Source organism: Pseudonaja textilis, chromosome Z, assembly GCF_049901715.1.
Source record: "Pseudonaja textilis isolate UNSWEBS1 chromosome Z, rPseTex1.2, whole genome shotgun sequence".
In the NCBI taxonomy this organism is placed as follows: Eukaryota; Metazoa; Chordata; class Lepidosauria; order Squamata; family Elapidae; genus Pseudonaja; species Pseudonaja textilis.
In genome coordinates, this window is record NC_142008.1 from 90278979 (window position 1) to 90303276 (window position 24298).

Consider the following 24298-nt stretch of genomic DNA (forward strand, 5'->3'; position numbering starts at 1 on the left):
CCGCTTGCCTGCCTTCGCCCTGGCCTCCCACATGTCCCAGCTCCCTGCCGAGCCTGCTTTCGCAATTCTCCGCTGCCTCTGATATAGTCCAGTTACCTGCCTGTCTGGTGAGCTTTCCTTCTCTTTACCTGCATGAATGACCTGTTACAGGGCCTCCCTAGGGCTGCCCTGGCCTGTTAAAGGTTGAAATGGAGAGTCCCTGAGCCCAATCCAGCCGTCCCAGGCCCCCTTCAAGCCTTCCCAGGGCTCCCCCATCCTGTTAAAGGCCGAAATAGAGGGTCCCTGGGTTTTTGCCCAGTCTGGTCAGGCTTAGTTTGAGTCCAGTCTGCTTGCTGCAGACTGGCTAGTTCAAATGAGCAGCTTCAGGGATAGGGGTATGGCAGCCAATCAAAAGGCCTTGCCATTCAGCCCAATGAGACAAGGAAGCAACCTCCCCTTTCATTGGCTGCTTCTGCTGCCTCAATCCCTGAAGCAGGAGGCTGCTGTTGCCCAGTCAAGGCCTAGGCTGCTGGCCACATGGCCCCAGCCGAAGTCTTTTACTCAGAAGCTGGTGAAAATGTTTTCCTTAGATTTCACATTGTTACAGCTTCACCATTATTTGAAAAAAAAACATTTTGGCTTCTCTGCCAGTGGGTCAACCTCTTCTGGATCTCTGAAGATCTTCAAAAAGTAAGTAATAAAGTAAATGGTATGATTAATATTTCCATTATTTTCAATGGGAAGTAAAGGTAATTAAAATAGCATGAATGTAATCTAATAAGGTTATGTTTAAAATATTTTTATATATTAAAAATGTTTTTATATATTAAAATTTAGTTTGCAACTAAATCATTTATGTCCATCCTTTGATTTTTGCAGCAAATTGTACATTTTTGTTTTGATAAAAGCAAAGTGAATATTAATTGAGAATTAATCTGTTTCTTCAGAGTAGTTCCTCTCTCACCATCCTCTAAAGCTCTACTCCTTAACTGATTTTTCTTAATAATTTGTCTATTTAGAACAACATAATGGAAGCAGAAAAAAAGGCAATAGAATTTCTAAGGGAGCAAAATCCCTACAGCTACATAACGATGGTCTCTAAAGTGGTCTTATTGTCAGAGTAAAAAGCAGTAATAAAACAATGACATTAAAATACAGCTATTACTGTTTCCAAAATGTATATCGGTACTTGCTAAAAGTTTAGAAGGTACCTATGTTAACAGATAGCTGCTTCTATTCACAGAAATACAGCTTCCAATATAGGAAATAATCACAAATCCAACAAATTTTCATATTTGCTTGAGAGTCTATGAGAAACCTTTTGCTAATGTTAGAATGAGACTTCACTGAACAACTAATGTAGTTTTGTGTTCTTGTAGTTCATGTCACAGAATTCAACGTTTCAAAGGTATTCATATTATTTTAGCCATTTTTGACATAAGATTGCCAGATTTAAAAATTGTGAGTGTTTAAATATTTCATAGAAAAGTCTTTTTATAATGCTACTATCAAGCATTGTACATTAGGCTTGTCAAATTTCTTGTTTCTGATCAGATTGCATTTCACAGTGTTTCAAGTGTGTAATGGCTTATTTAGTTATATTAACAGAATAGACATCAGTAAAAATTATACCTTTATAGCAAAAAAAAAAGTAATCCAAGGGAAATGGGGTGGGGAAGAGTAAGTGGAATCTGAGATGCTAGCAAAGCAGGTCAAGTCTGTGGAGATCCAGTGGGGCAGGATGAGGTGGGGGAAGCAATCATGGGGACCCCAGGGGAGCATGAGGTATCTCAGTGGATTGGAGAAGACCTTGGATAGTCTGCTCCAGCATTAAGCCCCACAGGCTGTTCCCCAGCCTGAGATACCTCATGTGCATTTAAAGACTTGCGCATTCAATTAACAAATGCATTGGGGAAAGCAGGGAGTGATGTGATTCAATCAAATGAATCCCCAGGTTACAAATGTAATTGGCAGGCTCTATTACATTTGTAACTGGAGGATTACCTGTATAATGAGAATGAGGGAGGGTCTCAGGGAAGTCCTGCCTTAGCACCATACGAGTCCCCTGTCATGCCTACCCAGTCACATGACCACCCAGCTGGTCATTAGGGCAGAGAACCAGTTAAATTATTTGAATCCCACCACTGCTTCCACATTGATCACAAGGTCATGAAACTAAGTAGACAGGATCCTTTACTATTTCCCTTTCTTTCCATAACTTATGATATTAGCAATGGAATTTATCAATAATCATGATATAGTTGCTTCAAATTCAATTCTGAATCCCAATTATGTATAGTGAAATACAATTTGATTGCAAAAGCAAAAATAAAAAATACTGAGCGCATATAAATGTGCAGTACATATATGAGACAAAATATAGGCAAGCTCCGGCAACATTGCTAGTCGAATCACTGACTCTACCACTACAGGTAGTCCTCAACTTACAACCACAGTTGATGCCAAAATTTCGGTTAAGTGAGACATTTGTTAAGTGAGTTTTGCCCCATTTTATGACCTTTCTTAACAAAGTTAAGTGAATCACTGCAGTTGATAAGTTAGTAACCTGGTTGTTAAGTGAATCTGTCTTTCCCATTGACTTTGCTTATCAGAAGATTGCAAAAGATGACTACATAATCTTGGGATACAGCAGCGGTCACAAATATGAACCATTGCCAAGCATCTGAATTTTAATCACATGATCATGGGAATGCTGCAAAGGTCGTAATGGTCGAAAAACCATGTCAAGTTACTTTTTTCACAGCTGTTATAACTTGGAACAGTCTCCAAATGAATTGTTATAAGTTGAGAACTACTGTAGTTAATTCCAAAGTAATAGGAAAACTAGAGACCTACATGTAGCAAGCAAATGATGGAACAATAGCAAGTTTAAAACATGCATGTGTGTGTGTGTATATATGTATATATGTATGTGTATGTATGTATGTGTGTGTGTGTGTGTGTGTGTGTGTGTGTGTGTTTTCTTAAGTTTTCACGGGTACTTACATGTATGGCATTCAGCTTTGTTTGGGTATTTTCCCACGTCATTGTAGTTGTGCTTTTAAAGTTGTAGCAACGTTTCAGCAGAATTTCATCTGCCATCATCAGGCTTCTGATTGCGTCCGTCTGTGAGTCAGGCCCCCACAGTTGTTTCAGTTTTAAATTTGGGGCAGCCTATTGCTGTGCCTATATATGTTCTTAACAAATATAATCCCACTGATCATTTTCCAGGACCAAAGTTTTATAATTAAATGTGGAGAAGTACGTTTGATGTTTCAGACTTCAAATTCAAAAGTTAAGGTGCCTTAAATAGAAAATACTTGCCAAGTTGGAAATACAAATTTAGAATCTAGAATTAAGTCAATGCTCAGTTTTGGTTATTTTGGTTATTAAGTCAATGTGTTGCATTGACTTAATTCTAGATTCTAAATTTGTATTTCCAACTTGGCAAGTATTTTCTATTTAAGGCACCTTAACTTTTGAATTTGAAGTCTGAAACATCAAACGTACTTCTCCACATTTAATTATAAAACTTTGGTCCTGGAAAATGATCAGTGGGATTATATTTGTTAAGAACACAGTTCTGATTTTAGAATAGAACATTAATTTTGGATCAAAAATTCTAATGTAGAATGGTAAAATATTAACACTAACCAAGGAAAGCAATATGCCCATATGAAACTCAGAAGGCTTGCTTGTCTCCAAAATTTTGAGCTATAGCTTGCTGCTATAAATTGTCATAACAATCAAAGACTTTTTATTACTATTTTGGCCTTTGCTCTTTCCCCCCATTTTTATTTAAAAAACAGTTTTACTTTATTTTCCTGGTGCCCACAAACATGCACTCTCCCCTCCTTAGTGCAGCATACAAATTATCTGCAAAATATTTTCATCCCTTTTTTAGAATATTATTTACATATTATCTGTCGGAAACAGGGTGCAATGAGATCCTAAGTCAACAAGACAGTTAACTTCTATGATCAATTTCAGTCCTGAAAATAAATTTTGAAAGGGACAGCATCTAAACTCAAGACTTATACAGGCCAACATGAATCACATTAATAAAAACAACTGAATGAGCTTTCATAAAAAAGGAAACCATCCAAAACAATAACTCACATTTCTGTTCCATTTTAATTTCAAGTAAGGCAAATTTCAAAGAAAAATATTTATAAACATTTGCATTTTTTCCACTTCATAACAAAAGACATGACATTCTCTGTCTTCCATTCCTAATCAGAATAATTAATACAGAGATTATAAAAAAATTGAAGAATTGAACAGTACCTACCTATTTCACATAGTGATTCAAAAGGGGACCAGAGGAAGGGATTTAAACTAAGGCTCTTTTGGTAACATTCAGATCCTTTGGCAAGCCGATCTGTCTTACTGTTAATAAAAAGAGAAGATGTAACACAGAGGGAAAAGAGTTCAGCAGAAAAATAAGAACCAATCATTTTCCATAGACTATATTATTAATATTAGGATTTTCCCTTGCACTTGGTTAGCTAGATATTGGAGAGGTTAAATAGATAAATAAAAATCTGTACATTTCTTACTTATTAACTTGAATATGTTACATAAACTTTATGCAAACTATATATTCCTAAAAAAATGAGGAAGTGGCTATAACAGAATCTTAGTAAAATTACATTGATAATTTTATAAGATGGGGTCCCCCATCCCCATTCCGTGGACTGCACTTGTCCACAGCATGCCAGAAATTGGGCCCCGCAAACAAGGAAAGCCTGTCCATGGGATGCAAGCAGCACATGAAACCATGCCCCTTCCAGTCTGTGGAAAAACCTCTCTCCAAGAAACCAGTCCCTGATGCCCAAAAGGTTGAGGGCCACTATTGTAAGACATTTTATTATAGGGCCCAAATATTTTTGAGAGGTTTTGTTTATTAGGAAATGTGGGGATTACAAAGAAGATATTTGTACTGAAATTCAAAGGATACAAACGCTTTACAATGAGATCCATGCTACTTATGAGATGAGTGAGAGCTGATCTTTTAATTCATGCTAAATATTGAGGTTTTTAAAGATTTTCATACAGCTTTTAAATTCAAGTACAAAACGAATTTGTTTCTCCCAATTTAGGAACAGCAGTTAAGGAGATAAGAGCATTGGAAGTCAACCACAGATTATGAATACCAACCAAAATGCATGGATTCCTGTCTTATCAGAGTCAAAAAAGATGATAGAGAAAATGTATATACAAGTAATCCTCAACTTATGACCGCAATTGAACCCAAAATGTATGTTGTTGAGAAATTTGTTAAGTGAATCACTGCCCCATTTTATGACTTTTCTTGCCCCATTTGTTAACTGAATTGTTGCACTTGTTAAATTAGTAATATCATTGTTGTGAATCTGGCTTCCCAATTGACTTTGCTTGTCAAGATACAAAAGGTGATCACATGATCCTGGGACAATGCAATCATCATAAATATGAACCAGCTGACAAGCATTCAGATGTAAACTACATGACCATGGGGAAGCTGCAATGGTCGTAAGTGTGAAAAATGGTCATAAATCATTTCTTCCAATCCCATTGTAACTTCAAATAGTCACTAAATGTACATGTTGGTTGGTCAATAGTTCTTGTTTTTGAAAGAATTGGAAAGTTCCTACATGAAGAGTGCATGTCCACAGAATTTGGAAAAATCTAAACATGCTTCAATAAAGAAGAATATTTGTATTTTAGGGTTGAAATGAGGGGTCCTTGCTGAGCCCAATTGTTTTCTCACAGACATTTCATTACTGAACTAGGCAGTGTAGTATCATCAGTGCTAGTTTGGGTAATGAAATGTCTACAAGAAAACAACCAAGTTCAGACCAAGCCCTCAATAATAAACTTCTAAAAAAAACATTTCGGATTACTTATATATATCCAGATCACTGAAAAATATGTTGAATGTTTCTTGCATAAATGGATCTTCTCAGAAGGAAGTATCTATATCTGAAATTTTACAATAGAAGTAGAGGTAATTACTTATAAGTAAAGATACTTCTCTTTGCTCATCAAACTGTATGTCTTTGCTAGCCAAACTTTATGTCTATAATTTACAGCATAAAAGTGGGACAAAATATAACAATAAACTCCGTTGGCATTGACAAATTCACTATCTATTAACTGCAAAAGGCCACTTTATTTGGAACATCTTACATTCTGTGACAATATCACTAACATCATTAAATATAAACATCTGCCTATTCCAGGTGGTTTGAAGGACTTGATAGGTGGATGAAAAGGCCAAATCCAGTCTGAACATCTAACTGTGCAATGAAACATAATAAAGCAAAAATTGTTCCAATAGTAATAGGCAACTAGGGTGTAATCTCAAAATATCTGGCACATCAACATTGACAAAACACCAATTGCAAATGGAAGCTTTAAGTGGAGCAGCTTTCAAAGAACAACATCTGCCTACCTCAGCTCATTGGGAAGAACTTGGTAGATAGATAAAAATGCCAAATCCGCTCTAATTTTGTTGGCTGACTGTGCAACAAGCCATAATAATAAATCTACAGACGTAAGTTCACCATATTGGGTGAGGATAGCGGAACAGCAATTTATCCCAAAAAAGCAGAGAAACCATACCAGTACACATGGCCCAGAAGGGATAGTGTGAAACATGCAGAATCTCCAAATTCAGTTACAATGTCCTCATGACTTTTCTGTTTGTTAAAAACTCCACCAGACAGAATCTGTTCTCCTTCTGCGAGTCTGCTTAAAGATAATAAATAGAAATTAAGGAAAATAAACAGAAGAGCAAAATGAAATAAGAGCAACGCAAATGAGATGGATAGAAGTTTACTTCTCAGTTTTCTTATTGACCACATGGAATCCTCAGCTGCAGTTCCTCATTGATAGGAAAGGAACAAATCCTCTTTCATGCAGTTGTTATGAGTTCATTGTTTTACATTTAAATAAATACTTCGTCTATCCTGTATTGAGCTTGCAGAGAGCAACTTCTCTATGCATTCCTTGCTAAACTGTATCAGTAAGCTACATCTCTATTAATGCCACATTCATTTCAAGAAAGCAGTAAAACAGCTCCGTGGTAACAGAAATTTGCTAATAATTAGATATCAAAACATAATCATTACACTTCTATGCTTAATACTAGGGCTATCAATTCTTTGGAGCAAGTGGAATGCTCAGACATTTGTTGGCAACTGCTTAGACTAGTTTTACTTTTTCTTAGCACTGTGCTGCTACCCTTCACAATTCTACAGAATAGAGCTACTCCACTTTTCCATGGAGTTGTCAACAGGTGCTGTATGAGTAATCTCACCTTTTTTTCTTAAATTCTAAACCACCCCATAAGCTATTTAATACTTACAGCTCACCTATAGCAGCATTGTAGAAATGTGAGATGTATACTTTAAAACTGTATCATATTAGTTTTAAGATAATATTTCTATTCTTCACTTTTTCTTTTACAAGACTTTTATACTTTGCCTTTACATCTCAAAGTGAATGCATTCCATAATCTGAGTAACCAACAGCTGAAAAGCCATAAAATGGTGACATGTATTTTATAAAGAGAAATCCATATTACACAACGCTAACAAACTAGGGACAACTTACTTGCCAAGATCAATGCAGCACTTGGCAAGCAAATATTTGCACTGTGGGGTGGTACAACTGTGTCCTTTAAGGAGCCTGTAAGCCTTGTAAGCTTTTCCTGAGCGATAATAACAGGTTGCCAATAAAAAGAGTGCATCTTCTGAATGTACTGAAGAAATAAAAAAGAAAAAGTATTAGTTCCATGCCCCTGAATTTCTGGATGCAAACAATTAAGGTTCATAGTATTTTGTGGCAACTTTCATGCCAAACTATTCTGATGGTCTACTTAATTTTATTGGCAAGATTCAAGAGTTCTCTGTAACTTAGCAATTTATGAGAATATTATAGGAAGTTGTAGTATGAACAATCATGAACTTACTCTATTCTGTTTGATGTTAGATCTTTCTCCATTGTTCTTGAAATGCTAGCCACCCATCTTTGAGTTGCAGAAAACTATGCCAGCAGAGGTTGTCTTTTCTCTTTGCCCAGCCCTATCCCATAGCCTTTGTTTCAAATCACAGCAGTTAACTGACTTCTCACCCAGCTAATAGGTGACGAAGTCTAACACATTTTAATACCTGGAGGATATCTTTGAGCAATAAGAGCAGTAAGAAGAAAACCATTAATACCAGCACAGCTAAAAATGACAAGTTTGTATCATCCACAAATAATATCATGGGGTCAGGAATAACAGTAAAAAACACTGCTAGGATGTACTTGTGCTGTGCATAGATTGAAGCAAGGAAAGTCTTTTAAAAATGTACATTAATATTGACCAATGTCATAAGTAAAGAAGGAAAATATTTTCTAGGTCAGCATTTTTCTCTTTGGGTATCAAGCATCATCCTTTATTTGTGTACATGCTCTAATTTTGATTACGTAACTATGAAATGTAACACAATAAAGTGCCATTCAGCATATAACAGTACTTTCTACAGCTTTAAAATATTTGCCAGTTTTCATACGTTTAAATTAAAGTACGACCTCCTTCCAGCTGAGATCTGATCTGTCAAAGAAGCCTATTTTGACTATTTAAAAAAAATGTTTCACTTATATACTCAGAATGCTATTAAAACTTTTTTCAAGCTTAAAGGAATAGTCCTATATACTACTCTGCTCTATACAGATGCCATCTTTGCTATTGATCAAACCACATTACCATTTAGATTTCACGGATAATGCTGGAAAAAAGCTTCAAAGTATTTTAACAATTCTGTAAATAGTGCAAATATTTATATCAGAGCAACAATATTTATATCCTTCATACCTTCTGCATACAGTCTCTCTGCCAAAAACACTGCATCCCTATAAGCATAGTGGTTAAGTGCTTGCCATATAGCAGCCTATGAAAAAGGGTAGAGAAGGAAAAAATATTGTTACTGGATGTGTGCAAAAGATGAATAAATGTATTTCCAAATGTATTTACATACTCCACATATTTATCTGAAATTATGTTTAACTTCAGTTTAAATTCTGTATTTTTTTAAAAAGCATAGCAATTAATAATTAACTAATTAACCTATTCTAATTTTGTTACTTTAAGCCATTTGAGGAAATATGGATGAGAAGCAGTTGACAAAGAGAAAGTAAAATTAAACTATTTTCTGAAATACAGAAAAACATTTCAACCAATAAATTTAATATGAAACATACTGTTATCATGTCGGTAAGACTAAACATAGCTAAAACCATAGGCTTGTTTTGATTGCAGCCTTACAAATCTGGTCATATATAGGAAATTTGAACAAAAGCTATTATTATTTTGTCCCAATTTTTTTTGCCAAGTGGCAGAATAACTAATTCTCTAGGACACTGCATCATATTTTCTCTGACTCCACAAATAAAATTATAACAAATAAATCCTAATATATTTTCTGAAGTGTATTTTTTGCTCAAGTGGGAGTGCTTTCCTGTATTGCTTTTAAACTATGGAATGTACTCTTGAGAAGGTATGTTTTTCCACTTTTAGGAAAAGTTTTTTTCCTCTTCACCTTGGCTTTTGAAGTATATTTATAAAGATTTATTATTGATCTTTAATTTCAATTATTTATATTTTATTTTAAATGTATATTCATTGAACATAATATAGAAATGCAGGTTATAAATTGGTAATTAGTCAGTGAAAAGAGCATGTATGATTAAGAAAAAAATGTAAATGTATCTAATAAAGTTAGGATAAATAGATGTCTGTTAATATAAAACTAGAAAAAAAAGCTTTATTAGTAGTTTGCTTATCTTCCCTAAAAAGTGTTGTCTGGTTTTCAGATATTTAGTACTAATTATAAATATATAGTCAGAAAATATACACATACTTTTTAGTAACATTGAAATTTATAAAAGATGACTAAAAGCTAGCAATGTTAATACAATAGTAGTTTTAATTATTCAGTCATGTCTAACTCTTGGCGACTTTATAGGCAAGTGGTGTCCATGCTATCCTGTCAAGCACAGCTTCTTTCAGGTGGTGGATGTTCATCTTTGTATCAGTTTTTATGGTGCCAAGCCAGTTCTTTGCTTGCCCCTTCTTCTTGATCAACTAATCTTTCCTAGCATCACTGATTTCTCCAATGAATTTGCAAACATGACATACCCAAAGTAAATCAGACGTGGTCTTGTGATTTTGGCTTCCAGTGATAATCCTGGTTTTATATGATTGAGCACCTCTCTATTGGTTGTTCTGGCTGACAGTGGTATACACAATATTTTATCCCAGCACCACAATAAGAATCAATAAGAATCAAATAATTCTTATTTGATCCGTCGTTTTTAGTGTCCAACTCTCAAATCCATACATGGAAGGAAGACTGTTGTTCTAACTAGCCTGCTTTTTGTATTTACATTAATATTTCTGCTTTTCCAAATCTTATTAACCATTGCAGTGTGGCCGTCAGTTATCCTGTATTTGATAGCAGATATAGAACTGCCATCGTGAACAATTTTTGATCCAAGAAAGATAAATTCTCAAATTACTGTAATTTCTTCCTTATTAATTTTAAATATCTAATGTACGTCTGCAGTTGTCATTATTTTTAATACAATACTAATATTAATACAGTGCAATAAATAAACAAAATCCTCTCTATAAACGTTCTTAATATTAATGCTAAAACTAAGGTTTTTTAGTCCTTTAGACTAAGCTGGGGTACGAAAGGGAGGTGGTTTTGAAGGCCACAAAAAGAATGCCAGATAAATATTAAAAGATAAGAGGGATTCCCTCTTTTTAAGGAGAAACCCTTAAATTTACTCATAAACAATCTCGTTAATTTTTTGTTTGCAAATTGTAATTTATATCAACCAAATCTATTGACACTGGATATAATAAACGGTTTCTTATCTGAGAGGAGAAAATCAAGAAGAAAACTTTCGATATGACCTGTAACAGATGTGAACAAAGAACGAACAATACTTTTTGAACTGCATTAATAGTCTTTAATTCATGTCAGCATGTTTATTTCTTCTGACTTTAATATGGACAAAATGGGATAGGCTTTAAATACCCATGTTCAGGCTGATTTGGCTGGAAGTAAATAGGTTAGAAAAATGTTAAACAATATTGCACAAGAACTGTTAATTCAGTGATCGATGACTATAACTATGTCTGCAATATCAGTGGACATTCAGTCAAAACATAGAGACATTTTAATTAAGATTTGAGGACAAAGAGATAGAGTCAAATTATTTGTAGTCTACTTCCACAAAATGAGGAAAGAATTGGGGAAAGTTTGTATAAATTAATAAAATACAATATTCATTAATAGTAATTTTGCAATATTTTAATAATAATATTGCTCACATTAAAATGGGGGCCTGAAACTTCTTTATTTCAATTTCATTCTTCTAGTGTAACCGGATAAATAAAATAGCAATAGTTCATTTAGTTTGACTGGAATTGAACTCAATTATAAAGAATTTTATTTATAATTGTTCCTACTGATAGATTCCAGTTACTTTGGCTTAAATAACCTTAATCCTAACCATGTCAAGACTTTTGCCAAATGTGATCTATCGCAGAAAAGAAGGAAAGAGAAGGTATAACTGGAGCTATTAAGAGAAATGGGTAAAACAAACCCAGGTAAAAAAGTGAAATTATTTATATCCAGAGAAATTACGTTCATGAAACAAAGCACTAAAAGCTACAAACAAAGCTACAAACATCAATAAGTAAAGACCAATTGTGTCCAACTCCTGGTAGCTACAAGGACACACCTACACAGTTTTTGTAACAGGAATATGGAAATAATTTGCTATTGCTTTCTTCCTGGATATTTTTTGGTTCCTATTCAAAAATAATTTTACTAATATTTTGTCTATTGCTCCACAAGCCTAGAATCTAAAGAGTTTGAAATAGTATCCTGAAATTTCAGCCTACAGACATTATCACTGAAATAATTATTGACTTAAAAAAAAACAGATAAAAGACTCTAAAACTATTGGAGGGAATCTGATTTATTCATAGAGAAGAAAATTTAGTCCTATTCTACTGCAGATAGTCCATCAAATCTTTCTGGACTGGGTCTGCAAATATAATTTAAATGCACGAGTATTGGAAAATCACATATGTTTGATACAGAAATATACATACTACCAACCCTTCTAAGTATCTAAGGGAAATATAGTTTTAGGATATGACACCCGTTGTTCAAGAGAGATAATATACATTATAGCCAACGTGCCACACAGGTTATTATTGTGGGGAAAATAGGAGGAAGAAGGTGTATTGGATATATTTGCCACCTTATTTATAAAAATAATAAAAGTAGGATAAAAACAAACAAATACATTATACCAGTAAGAACAATATTAACAAAAGCCATACATTTTAAGTATAGTAATCACTACCTGAAATCACAATAAGAAAAATGCTTGTAATTGTAAAACAACCAAAAAAATAGAACAGGTAGTCCTTGACTTACGACCAAAACTGAACCCATAATTTCCATTGCTAAGTAAGGCAATTATTAAGTAATCATAGACCATTTTACAACTTTTTTGCCATGGTTGTTAAGAGAAAAACGACTTGTTAAGTGACTCATGCGATTGTTAAGTGTACCTGGCTTCTCCAATTGATTTTCCTTGCCAGAAACTGCAAATGGCAATCCTGAGACTCCAGGAAACTGCAGCCACTGTAAATACATGCCAGTTGCGAAGCACCCAAAGTATGATCATTTGACTATAGGGTGATGCAATGGTCATAAGTATGAGAACTAGTCATAAGTCACTTATTTCAGTGCTGTCATAATTAATTAAATTTAATCAAATGGTTGTAAGTCGACTACCTGTATATTATTTGGCTGTCAAATTGATCTTACTGAATATTCCTGGTCTTGGGACAAGTTGCAAATGTATTTTCAACTTTGTTCTGATCAAGAGAGTTTTACTACTTTTTCAATATCCATGATTGTAGGTCACTTAACCAGTAATTTATGTGTGACTGTCAAATAATACAGTCATCAATAGATGAAATGTTCATATATATTGCTAGTCCATGTATGATATGCCATACATTAAATTAATAGTCATGTATTTGCTATAAAATTTCAATAAGGAAGACATGGACACTGAAAATATTTTGAAAAAACATCTACTTCTTAATTTTGCTACCATAGTAGAAAATAAGATTTCCTAGAGAGAATTCCCCAAAAATTGTATTGGATATTAGCTAATATGAGTTAGAAATATCAGTCTAGGAAGTTATATGCTATAATCATCTTTTTCAAGGACAACATGAGTAACTGCCCTGTTATTGTTTTATGTGATGAAATCTAGTTCCTTCAGCAGAGAGCCACCATTATTTTCTAACTACATAATATAAACAATAATCACCTCGATCAACTGGGCAATTCTCAATGGTTATTTTAATTAATCAAGAAGGACAAAGTTCAAATTCACAACTGTCCAGCCTTATACTTCCAAGAATGATGTTCACATTTTCATTCAGCAATGAAAACAATCCATAAAATGGAAGAATTGCCAAGTGTACTAATTGGTTTTTCTAAGGTGAATTACAAATCCGTATTAATGCAAGCAATTTATCTCCAAGTATCTTATAAATTAACTAGAAGTTATACAGCTACAAACAACAAAAGTTTAAGAGTCTCAAAGTTAGAAGTAAATTCTGAGAATATTTAACAATTCTGAAAGAAAAATGACATTAAAAAAATCTTAATGTATCTGTCATGCAAAAATAAATTAGTTAGTTTTAAAGGATGCCACAATCTGCTAGCTGTTTTTCCTGTAATACATTATTATAGATACATACTGGAAACAGGAATGGAAAAGTAAAATTTCTTCACAATTATTTGTACCATAGAATAAATATTACAATTATTTCTAGCACATGTTGCTTAGGTTCAATCAGATGCATCTCAGGTTTTTCTTCATTGTCATTATAGCTGTCTTCTCTTGTTTCATTGTCCTTAATTTCCTAGAGATCAGAGAGCCATCTGATTCTATGATCTGAAAATGGACACATGGAAATGACTGCGTTCACTGCTTAAGTCGTTATTTATTCCAGTTGTCAACTAGGATTAAATATGAGGTGGGCACCAAATGACTGAATAATGAAACTTTTAGATGGTGCCTACAATTCTCAATGGGGAAAAAGAGAACCCCTCAACACAACTTTATGATTTGACTTGCTGGCCCGGCATTACAACATCAACAGATTTTCTTTTTATTTGCAATTTTTAAGAAGATTTAAGCTTGCCTTTGAGAAAAAAGACGACAATGAACCCTAAACAAATGAAAATAGTTGAACAATCAGTATGCAAGTGGAGAAAATAAATAGTAATTTGCAGAGTACAAATCCATGATATTGTAAAATACATAAGTTGAGGATATTTAGGCTGAAAATAAAAAATATGGTTTGAAAAGAACTGAGTGAAGAACACAGGAAACTGCATTGTAATACCAAAGAAATAGAAAGCAACAATAACAAATGCTAGGATATTGCAATTGTCTGATCTAGTAGGCTCTTAAAAATATTTTATTACACTTGTAAATTTTGCAAAACTCTTCAGTTCAATGCAGGGATAGCATTTAAAGAACTAATACTGGTTTCTAGATCTGAATAATGATCCAACCTTAGCCAATCTTTCTACAAGGCAGAAACTGAAAATAAGGGCTTCCTCAGCTGGAATCACAAATATAATGGAGAATCAGAAGGACTATAGAGGTAGAGGGCCATTTTAGCAATTATAGAAGAATCGGATAGCATATAATGTCTTGGAAGTGGCAGCATGGACAATACAAGACATAATATTATATAGAAACAGGCAATGCAAATGTAAGTCCTTCATGGAAAAGGAGATGCTGACAGGAATTGTGATGATTAAAGATTATCCAATGCTGCTAAACAGGCATAGATTTATTTAATACAATGGACTGGATTTAAAGAAGAAGAAGATCATTATGTTGAAAGAGCCAGTTATTAATTTAAATGACTACTTGGTTTGGTGTTTATATATGTGTGTGTTTAAGGGAATAATAAAAGGAAAGCTTTCAATGGGAGAGATGGGACAGGAACTTAAGAAGCTGAGAGAGGGTTCATGGACGGAAGATGTTTACACTACAGGTGTCTAAAACAGGACGAAAAGCAAAGTGTAATCCTTGGGGGCCCAAGAGGTCTTTGAGAGTTGAGAGAATGTGTTTAAGTTAGTCCAGGAAAAAGAGGGGGAGAGGGAGAATTAAAAACATGAAATGCAAAAGGCAATTTTTTAAAAAAGACACATCGATCCTTCCAGAGAAGAGAACTGAACTGATTTACTGGTGTAGGGAGAGTCCAAGTGCGAACGCGGCATTCACAAAAGCAAAATAACATGCTGTAAACTAAGAAAGTGAGATTGCAGAAGATTCTCTTGCACCGCCATCCTCCATCCCCCATTCCCTGTAAGGAGCAAATGGAGTTTGTAAAGGAGCCATGTCTTAATCAGGAGAAAAAGAAGAGGAGCAGGAACCCTTCTTTCTTCTGAGTCTCCCTTTCTCTTTCTCCCCTCCCCAGTACAGGCCTTTCGCCACCGGTGTCCGTACCTGCACGGGTTCCTGCAGCACCGTCATCCTGCCCCGGCTCCCCACTCAGGGACAGGACCCGGATGAGAGAGGTGGGGGGGGAGGGCGCCCCCTTCTCTATTTTGTCTCTCCTCCCTCCTCCTGCTCTTCCTGACAGACTCAGATACCGCCTCAGGGTGTGGCGCGACAAGAACCTGGGTCCCGTCTCATTTAAACTGGCAGCGACCGTTAACCGGGCCGTGAAGGAGGTAAGGAAAAGGAAAGGAAGGCCCAGTCCGTCAGAACCCGAGTATTGCCGAGCAGTCGACGGAAACTGACGAAAAGATCCGAAGGCAAGACCTCTTCCGCTGCTCCTTCCTGAGCGGAGACGGAAAGGACGCGAACGAACTCGAAGGCCAGGCTTCTTCGTTCTTGACGGAAAATGCCGAAAGAAAGCGAAAGCGGATCGGACTTGGACTGTTCACTTCATTGAAATCACCAAAGCATCGTCCCGTCTTGGCTTTATCATGACGGAAAGAGCCGAAGTGATCCGGAAAACCATATTGATTAAAAGTAAATTGCGTCTCCATGTTACGTATAGTGTACGTACTATATATAACTCATGAAAATAACATGCTGGGGGAGATTGAAATAACAAAAATTCAGCGAGGAGTTTTGCCTCTTATTTCGGAAACAGAGGGACGATAGCCGGAAATACCCAAGCTGTCGAAGAGGGAGGAGGGTTTCGAGAAGTTTTTGCGTCCCGATTGAGAAAACTATTCGATCAATCAGAATAGAAGGTCGTCTAGTTGACCTATACCATTTCAGACAAATGACTATCCAGTCTCTCAAAAACTTCCAGTGTTGAAGCACCCACAATTTCTGAAGGCAAGCTATTCCACCCATAAATTGTCCTCATTGTTCACTATTATGAAGTTTTTTCTTAATTTCAGTTGCTTCTCTCCTTGGGGTGGGGATGTAGAAGAGTACTCTGTACAACTTCAGGAACTTTCTTGAGGGGAAAGAATCCAATAAAAGATACCCTGTTACAGGATACCCTGTTTTTTATTCATTAAACTTGAGTGAGTGCAGGAAGACGAAAATATGGCATCCAGAACTAAATGGGGAGACTCAGATTAAATTGGGCCAGTTTTACTTAGGTCATCAAGAGAGAGATGTGATCCAGATTCAATATGTTCGTTTATTTAAAGGATTTATAGTGCCACCTATCTCATAAGATTAAAACTATCACAACAGTTTAATCTCACAACTGCCTGATTAAATAATAACGCAAGACACATCACTAGCCAACAGAAAATCACATCACTAACACCAAGCATTTCACCTAAATGCCTGGCCCAAAAGCCCGGAGCATTGTTTCTTAACCCTGGTAACTTGAAGAAGTGCGGACTTCAGTCACTAGGAAATTATAGGAGTTGAAGTCCCAGGCATTTTTAAATTGCCAAAATTGAGAACACTGGCCTGGAATAACAGTCAGGACTTCAGAGCCTTAGGAAAGATTAATAGGCAGGCCCATCCAATTCGGGGGGTGGGAGAATACTATTTCACAGAGCAGCCTCAGAGAAAGCACATATCCAGGGTACAACAAATTGGCATTGTTTAATGGAGGGGTCTCAGAGCACCCTGTCCATGCTACTAGACCTACAGTAATCCAAGCAGGAACCCAGTAAGGCATAAATCACCACAAGGAATGGGCACAATTGGTTCACAAAATGAACTTGTGCAAAGGCAGGAGCTGTAAGCTCAAGAAAACCTGCAAATTGTGCTCTAGTCTACATCCCATCATTGTTGTCATCAGCCAGTCTGTCATGTTCAGCCCTTGGCCACTTTATAGATCAGCACCCTCCGTGCCCCTCACACTGCCTCCTTCAGATCTGGCATGGTCATTCTGTCATCCAGCCAGTGGATACTAGGCCAGCCCCTTCTCTTTTTTCTGCTGATGCAGCATGATTGACTTTTCAAATGAGTCAGGTCTCATGACATGACCAAAGTATGATAGCCTCTATTTGGTGATCTTGGCTTCAAGTGATATTTTTGGTGAGATTCATCTAGGACTTCTTTGTTACTTTTGAGCCCATGGAATGTGTTATAGTCTTCTGTAGCATCACAGTTCAAAGGCATCTACCCTTCTCCTATCTGCTTAGTCAGGGCCCACATTTTGCAACAATAAGTAGCAACTGGAAAAATTATTGCATTAACTAATCTGCATTTGCTTGTGAGATTGATGTTTTTACTCTTCCAAATATTATTCATGCCAGACAGTTCTTCCAAGTGCTGTACACTTCTGATCTCAGGGCTGCATTATTACATTGATCAATTTTAAAGTTTAAAAAGATTAATATATTTACTACTTAAATGGTCTCATTGTCGATCTGCACCTGATCTGTACTTTGATCTGTGTGTTCTCTGAAGTTGTAATTATCGTCTTCTTGATGTTAATATGCAGTCCAAATTTTTCACTTTTGTCTTTGACTCTCAGAACTAGTCATTCCAGACCCTCCTAGTTTTCCACAAACAAAGTTGTATCATCTCCATATCTGAAGTTGTTGATATTTCTTCCACCAATTTTAACCCCAGTGGTAGATTCCTCCAAATGTGTATTAATCGGTTATTTCTGTGTACATGTTTAATAGTACGGAGACAGTTTGCAACCTTGCCTTTTTAAATTCTGAACCATTTTGTATTTCCATATTCTGTTCTTACAATGGCTCCCTGACCAGTACAATGACTGAATGAGATGGATGTGATGTGGTTATATTCCCAGTTCTTTGAGGCAGTTCCAGAGCTGGTCATGGTCAACACGGTCGAAAGCTTTATGTAGTCAATGAAGCACATTTAGAAGTCTTTTTAATGTTCCTATCTATCTTAACCACTACAGTACAGTTGCTTTGTTGACAGTAAGAATACATGAACACACACACACACACACACACACACACATTTTTAACTGTTTGTAACTAAGCAGTTTTAAACATGAACATTAATTCTATACTGTGAAGGGCTGTAAATTAAATGTGGGATATTTTTCTTCCTTTAGATGTTGCTGAAATCTTCCAATTCTCCCATTTACATGGACAATGGATAAAGAATTTTGGGATGTTAAGAAATGTATATTAATAACAGCAGGAAAGGACAGTTTCCTCTAAACTATTATTAGATCTAGATATGAGAAGCTGGTAATGATTCCACTTGGGTATCTTCAGAAATGTCACAAGCTCCAGGACTGAACAAATTCATTGATAAAATCTTGCTGCAATTTGATTGACAGGGTGTCTTTATTGGGAAATTGTCAGATTGCTTATGCAAATGAATGACCTGTTGATCTAATGGAATAATTAGCTATATCACGTATCAATGCTTATTCCCTGGGTTGCCCATTTAATATTTAATAGTCCTGGCTTAGGCAGAGAAACCAGCTGGATGACTGAGCTAGTCACTCTCTCAATCCTAGACAAACCATTTTTGAAAGTGTTGCTAGAGACACATCAGGATTTATCCAGGTACTCAGCCTGACTCAAGACTAAATCAAAACACATACACACAAAAAATCATTGTAGAGTTTTTAAAAAAATGTTTTGGAGAAACAAGCTTTAATCTACTTCCATCAGAAAAGCTGGAATTATAGCCCTGGAGTAAAATGTTTGACTGAAAATCAATTCCATAATTATTGATAACCAATAATTCAAAATTAGATCAATATATATTGTACCAAAAATAACTTGGCATCCCAATCACATCATGTCCATCATTGGGGACACTTCTTTGGGCATGTGTTACCTCTAATGTTAAACTGTATATCTGCAAGTGTTACAGAATATCCTAGTTTCTAATCAAATTTATAATCCTAACCCTAACCTTCTTCTGAGAGAGCCGATCTTAAATTGCCAGATCAATTGATAACAATAATTGTCAATTGACTTATTGAAAAAAGCTAAGCAATTGAATTTCAGATAGCAAAAGTTTTAAGTGTTGCTTCATCTATGAAAGCTAGCTGGATGATTTTGGACAAGTCACTTACTCTCAGCCTAACCCAGATCACAGGGTGGTTGTTGGGGAAAGAGAAGGAGGAAGATGTGTGGGATACGTTTGCTGCATTGAATTATTTGTAAAAATAATAAAGATGGGATATAAATAAATAAATAAGCAAATTAATTAATTGAGAAAATTGTCTATTGTGTATTGTCAGCACAGTTTGGCAGTGGCTCTCTGAAAGGTGATTTTTTAAAGAAGGATTTTAACTCTCTTAGTGTTTTATTTCACTCTTGAATAACTTTTACTAATGGGTTCTTGTTTCTGATTTTCAATCAAAATTTATTTCCTTGTAATTTAAAACCATTGTTTATAAATTACACTGCTATCTTCTACTACAACTCTGAAATTTTTTTGCCCAATCTTCTGTGTGAAGCCCTTCACATACTCGGAGACAGCAAATATCTCTCTGTAGCCATCTCAAATTCCAAGATTTGTATTAAGATAACATGTCAAAAGGAAAGGGTTAAAAGCCAACCCAAACTCTGGCTGAGCTGTTTTGTAGGCATGTAATTTAAATACAATTTTGCAAAGAAAAATGGATCAATTGACATAGATACAACTAGTACTGTATTCAAAATCCTTTAGTCTAGATAACTATTAAATTATGTAAAAAGCCTAGATTTAATTGTTAGATAGACAACAGTAGGCTGAATCCCCATAACATAGAAACTTCAATATTTGCTTGCTTGTTTTCCTGTCATTTAACAGGCACATTTTATTTTTCTTGTTTATTAAATTTGTTTTCTACCCACTGCAAAATGACTCTGGGTAGCTAACAACATATAGTGTATAGTGTGTCAGAGGTGGGACGCTACTGTTTCGGCCTGGTTCTGCCGAGCCAGTAGCTCCAAAGATCAGCTGAGGCTGAACCGGTTCTCTCAAATGATCGGCTGTTGGGTCGACCGCCCACCCAGGCTCCCATACTGACCTTTATTTCCTGCTTTTGAAGCACAGCTGCTTTGCGCGGCACAGCAGATTGCCGCACGTCAGCTGCTGAAGCTACAGGGAACATGCAGGATTGCAGGAGTAGGAAAACCTCTGTGCAGATGTTTGGTATGTGCGCACACGTAAAGTGTGCATGTGTGCAAAGCGTGCCCACCCAGCCACACCCGCCACAACCAATGGCAAACCATTTTGAAACCCACCATTGGTGTGTGTGTATATGTATTAATGCATGCATGTGTGTGCGTGTGTATACACAAGTTATAATTCAAAGATGGGGAGGAACAGAATAGAGTGTAAGAGAATGAGGAGGTGGAAGCTACTATTAGTCGATCAACCACATCCAGTACTCCCCCACTAAGGCTCCAAATCAACTTGCAGAGCCAGGTCTTCAGGCTCTTGAAGAAGATCAGGAGAGTGAGAACCAATCTCACCTCAGGGCAAGATGTTCCAAAGAGCTGGAGGTCCCAGCAGAAAAGGGTCTCCTCCTGGACATCATCAGTGAGAATTCCTTGACTGACAGGATCTGCAGCATGCCGCCTCTGCTGGCCGAGATGAGCCAGCCCTGTTTCATAGGAGTGAGTGGGTTCCTCAAGTAATCTGAATCCATGTCATACAGGACTTTATATAGATAATAACCAACACCTTGAATTGCACCCGAAAGTAAACCAACAATTAGTGAGCTTCTGAACAACAGTGTAATATGGGCCACTGTAGAGGCTCCAAAGACTGCACCGCTGCACTCTGCACCAGTTGAACCTCTGAATGCCCAATGAAGAGCGCGTGGCAAGTTTGAGATGATTGAGCCCAGGACTCATTCCTGATCTAGCACTTGCCACCTGCTCTTTGATTTACACACACACATACTTATATATACTTACCACAAAATAGCAAAATCAAACTTTTTGAAAGAAAAATCATGCTGTTTAGTGGTTCTTTTTTATTTGCATTATAACTTCTAACTATAGACTATGGATAACCCTAAATGTTTTTATAGTGCTAGATTAGAGGACAAAATTACATCTTATTCCTGGAGTATATAAATGAATTTTCTCTTCAGTTAATCACTGAAAAACAATACTTATTGTTGGGGTAAACTTGATTTTACATTTCAGTTTATATTTTAAAAAGTTCAAGCTTGATCATTGGTAATTTCATGTACTGTCCTCTTAGCTTCCTTTGGTTTCCTTTTTCTATGTCTTCATTGACTAAATTCATGCTGTCATTATCAAAACCATCTTTGGTATGAATGTTTTTTAAAACTCAAGAAATGCTAGCAAAGGCTCTCCTTGAATAGCTTGCTATTTTTATTTCTTTTCAAACACCCCTGCCTTCTAAGTCATGTGCTATCCTAGGAGCTAAAGAAGAAAATGCTTCCAAACTTTAAAAGGAAACAGCTGAGTGTTGGCTATTGTCCTAGGAGAATTCACCCGTTAAGTTTCTATTTATATTGTCCTCCTTCTTCAGTTGTAACAGGAAATTTTGAAGGAGAGGGAGACAGCTGATACCAACAAAAACTTGTAATAAAATATACCATGTGTTATATGGTTTCCTTTCCTTTGGAAGAGTCTGTCTGAACAGCAAACTCAGACTGAGATTTGAGGAAGGCATAAAGAATTGAAGTGGGCCAAATTTATATCAGCAAAATAGAGGGTAATCCAAATTAACTGTGACTTTATCCTAGAGAATTTCTAACTACTGATATTCAGTAGTTTCAATAAAGCTTCAATCTGAAGAAATATCATTACTATACTATATGTCAATTCTATAAAAACTTGTCTGCCAACAGAAATTACTAGTGATATTAACTTTTATTTATAATAAATATATATTATTGAAAATCTCCAGAGTCAACTGAAAACTTCTGTAAGGAAAATCCTGAATTTTTCAGTGTTACTAAAATATGAATGGAATGTTGCAACTGATAATGGAATGCTATGAATTCATTTTAAAGTTGTCTTGTATTCATGGAGCAATGATCTAATATGATAAGATTGGGCTGCTATCAAAGTCTATTTTAGTTTAGCAAATTTTCTCTCATAGTAACTGACCAATGCCTCAAGGATGTGTGAAGCAGCAAGCAGAGCATTATTCTGCTCAGTTATTTTGCTGCAGTTGGTATTTGGAGATATGCTGTAGACTTATCTTCCATAAATATATTCAAGCCCCTTTTAAGTTTGTCCAAATTAGTAGCCATAACTACATTTTATGATAAATTCTTTATATTAATCATGTCTTGTGAAGAAGTCATCTTTATTGTCTGTTCTAAATCCCTTTTCAATCATTATTATTGGTCTCAGTACTATGAAAGGGGAACAAATACCTTCTTTGTGCCATATTTATTCACCTGCATTACATTCCCCCTTCAGTTGCCTTTTTATGCTGTAAAATTCATAGACATAGAGAAGATATTTGAACATCCTTGATGATTTCGGTGGCTTATAGTTTGTTAGGAAATCAACAGTTTTACGTTGATGTTCTTTGAGACTTCTAGGATGGATGACATTGTGATTCAGCAATTTATTTCCATGTGGTTGCTTAAATGTTTTAAAAATCTTGTTTTGTTTCCCCAATGTGCTTTAATTATTGAAATTAGTTTCTTTGAGCTGAGAAAATCAATCCAATTTCTGGTGCAAGGAATTCTTTCAATTCCTCTACAGTCTCCATATCCTTTTAGGAATCTAGTTCAGATATATTTCAATACATATTTTTTGCTTGATGCTTTTCAAAAGTTTTGCTTCATTCCTTAAAATTCCTTATTATTTTTATGCCATAGTGTAGGCTCCTTTTTATTTCCATTATTGTTCCATCTATTTTTATCTCTTCTTGTATGCTACTAAAACGTAATGCTGGCCCTTTCCTATGTTCCTTTATTCCTTCCTTTTATTCATTAATATGATTTATTTGGCCACTTAACTTGCAAGAGTAGCCCTGAGTGCTTACATATTGCTAAAAACTAAACAAAAACAAAGGAAAAAATGAAATGTAGAAATACTAAATAACCCAGGCCAATTGTATCATATTCTCATTCAAATCACTTCATTTTTAGACAGGCTCATCCAGGTTCTGGACCAAGGCTTAGAGCAAGGGTCTTCAAACTTTGCAAATTTAAGACTTGTGGACTTCAACTCCCAGAGTTCCTGAGCTAACATGACTAGAAGAGGAATTCTGGAAGTTGAAGTCCACAAATCTTAAAACTGTCAAATTTGAAGACCCCTGCCTTAGAGGAAAAGCTAGGTTTTCAGGCCTTACTAAAGGCCAAAGATGTGACCATCCAAATCACAAAAGGAATGCTATTCCATATGGAATACCATGATAGAGAAAGCCCGCTAGGTCCTGTTAAGTCCTGTTAGGTGACATATAGTACTTTGTAGAAAGAATCTGATGCATGCTCATTGTGCCAGATTTTATGGGATAACCAGAGAAAGTTGGAGATTGACAGTTATGCAAATAGCCCTTTACCCTGAAAGGTTTTATAAATGAAAACCAGCACTTTAAATTGCATCTGGAAGCCTGGCTACATTTGATAGTGAAAGACCATCACCAAAACCTACTCTAGCTGGACCTTTGCTGGATTCTCCTGACCAAAACCATTGCTTGCTGTATGGGGAAGATCCTAGATATTTATTTTAAAATATTATAATAGTTATTTTATATAGTTCCTGTTTTAGGAAGATTGTTATTCTAAACAGGGTATAAATTGCAATAAATATACACGTATTTATATTCGTATCTTCCTGTTTTATATTTATGTATTCTA

The 24298-nt window shown here is 35.7% G+C and overlaps 1 protein-coding gene across 4 annotated transcripts in view; it reads right to left on the reverse strand.

The window, feature by feature from the left end:
- CDC27 (cell division cycle 27) overlaps nucleotides 1-15884 on the reverse strand; it is a 39933-nt gene extending 24049 nt beyond the window's left edge. For 2 of the 4 annotated variants that reach the window (XM_026717584.2, XM_026717582.2), the window contains exons 1-5: nucleotides 15586-15884; nucleotides 8825-8900; nucleotides 7579-7726; nucleotides 6586-6711; nucleotides 4271-4368 (exon numbers count right to left, since the gene is read on the reverse strand). In XM_026717584.2, coding sequence (XP_026573369.1) covers nucleotides 4271-4368; nucleotides 6586-6711; nucleotides 7579-7726; nucleotides 8825-8900; nucleotides 15586-15612 — 475 coding nt within the window. In that variant the 5' untranslated portion in view covers nucleotides 15613-15884. Of the gene's footprint in view, nucleotides 1-4270; nucleotides 4369-6585; nucleotides 6715-7578; nucleotides 7727-8824; nucleotides 8901-15585 lie in introns of all 4 variants that reach the window. The other 2 variants (XM_026717581.2, XM_026717583.2) reach the window with 2 other exon arrangements.
- Between the last annotated feature and the right edge of the window lie 8414 nt (nucleotides 15885-24298).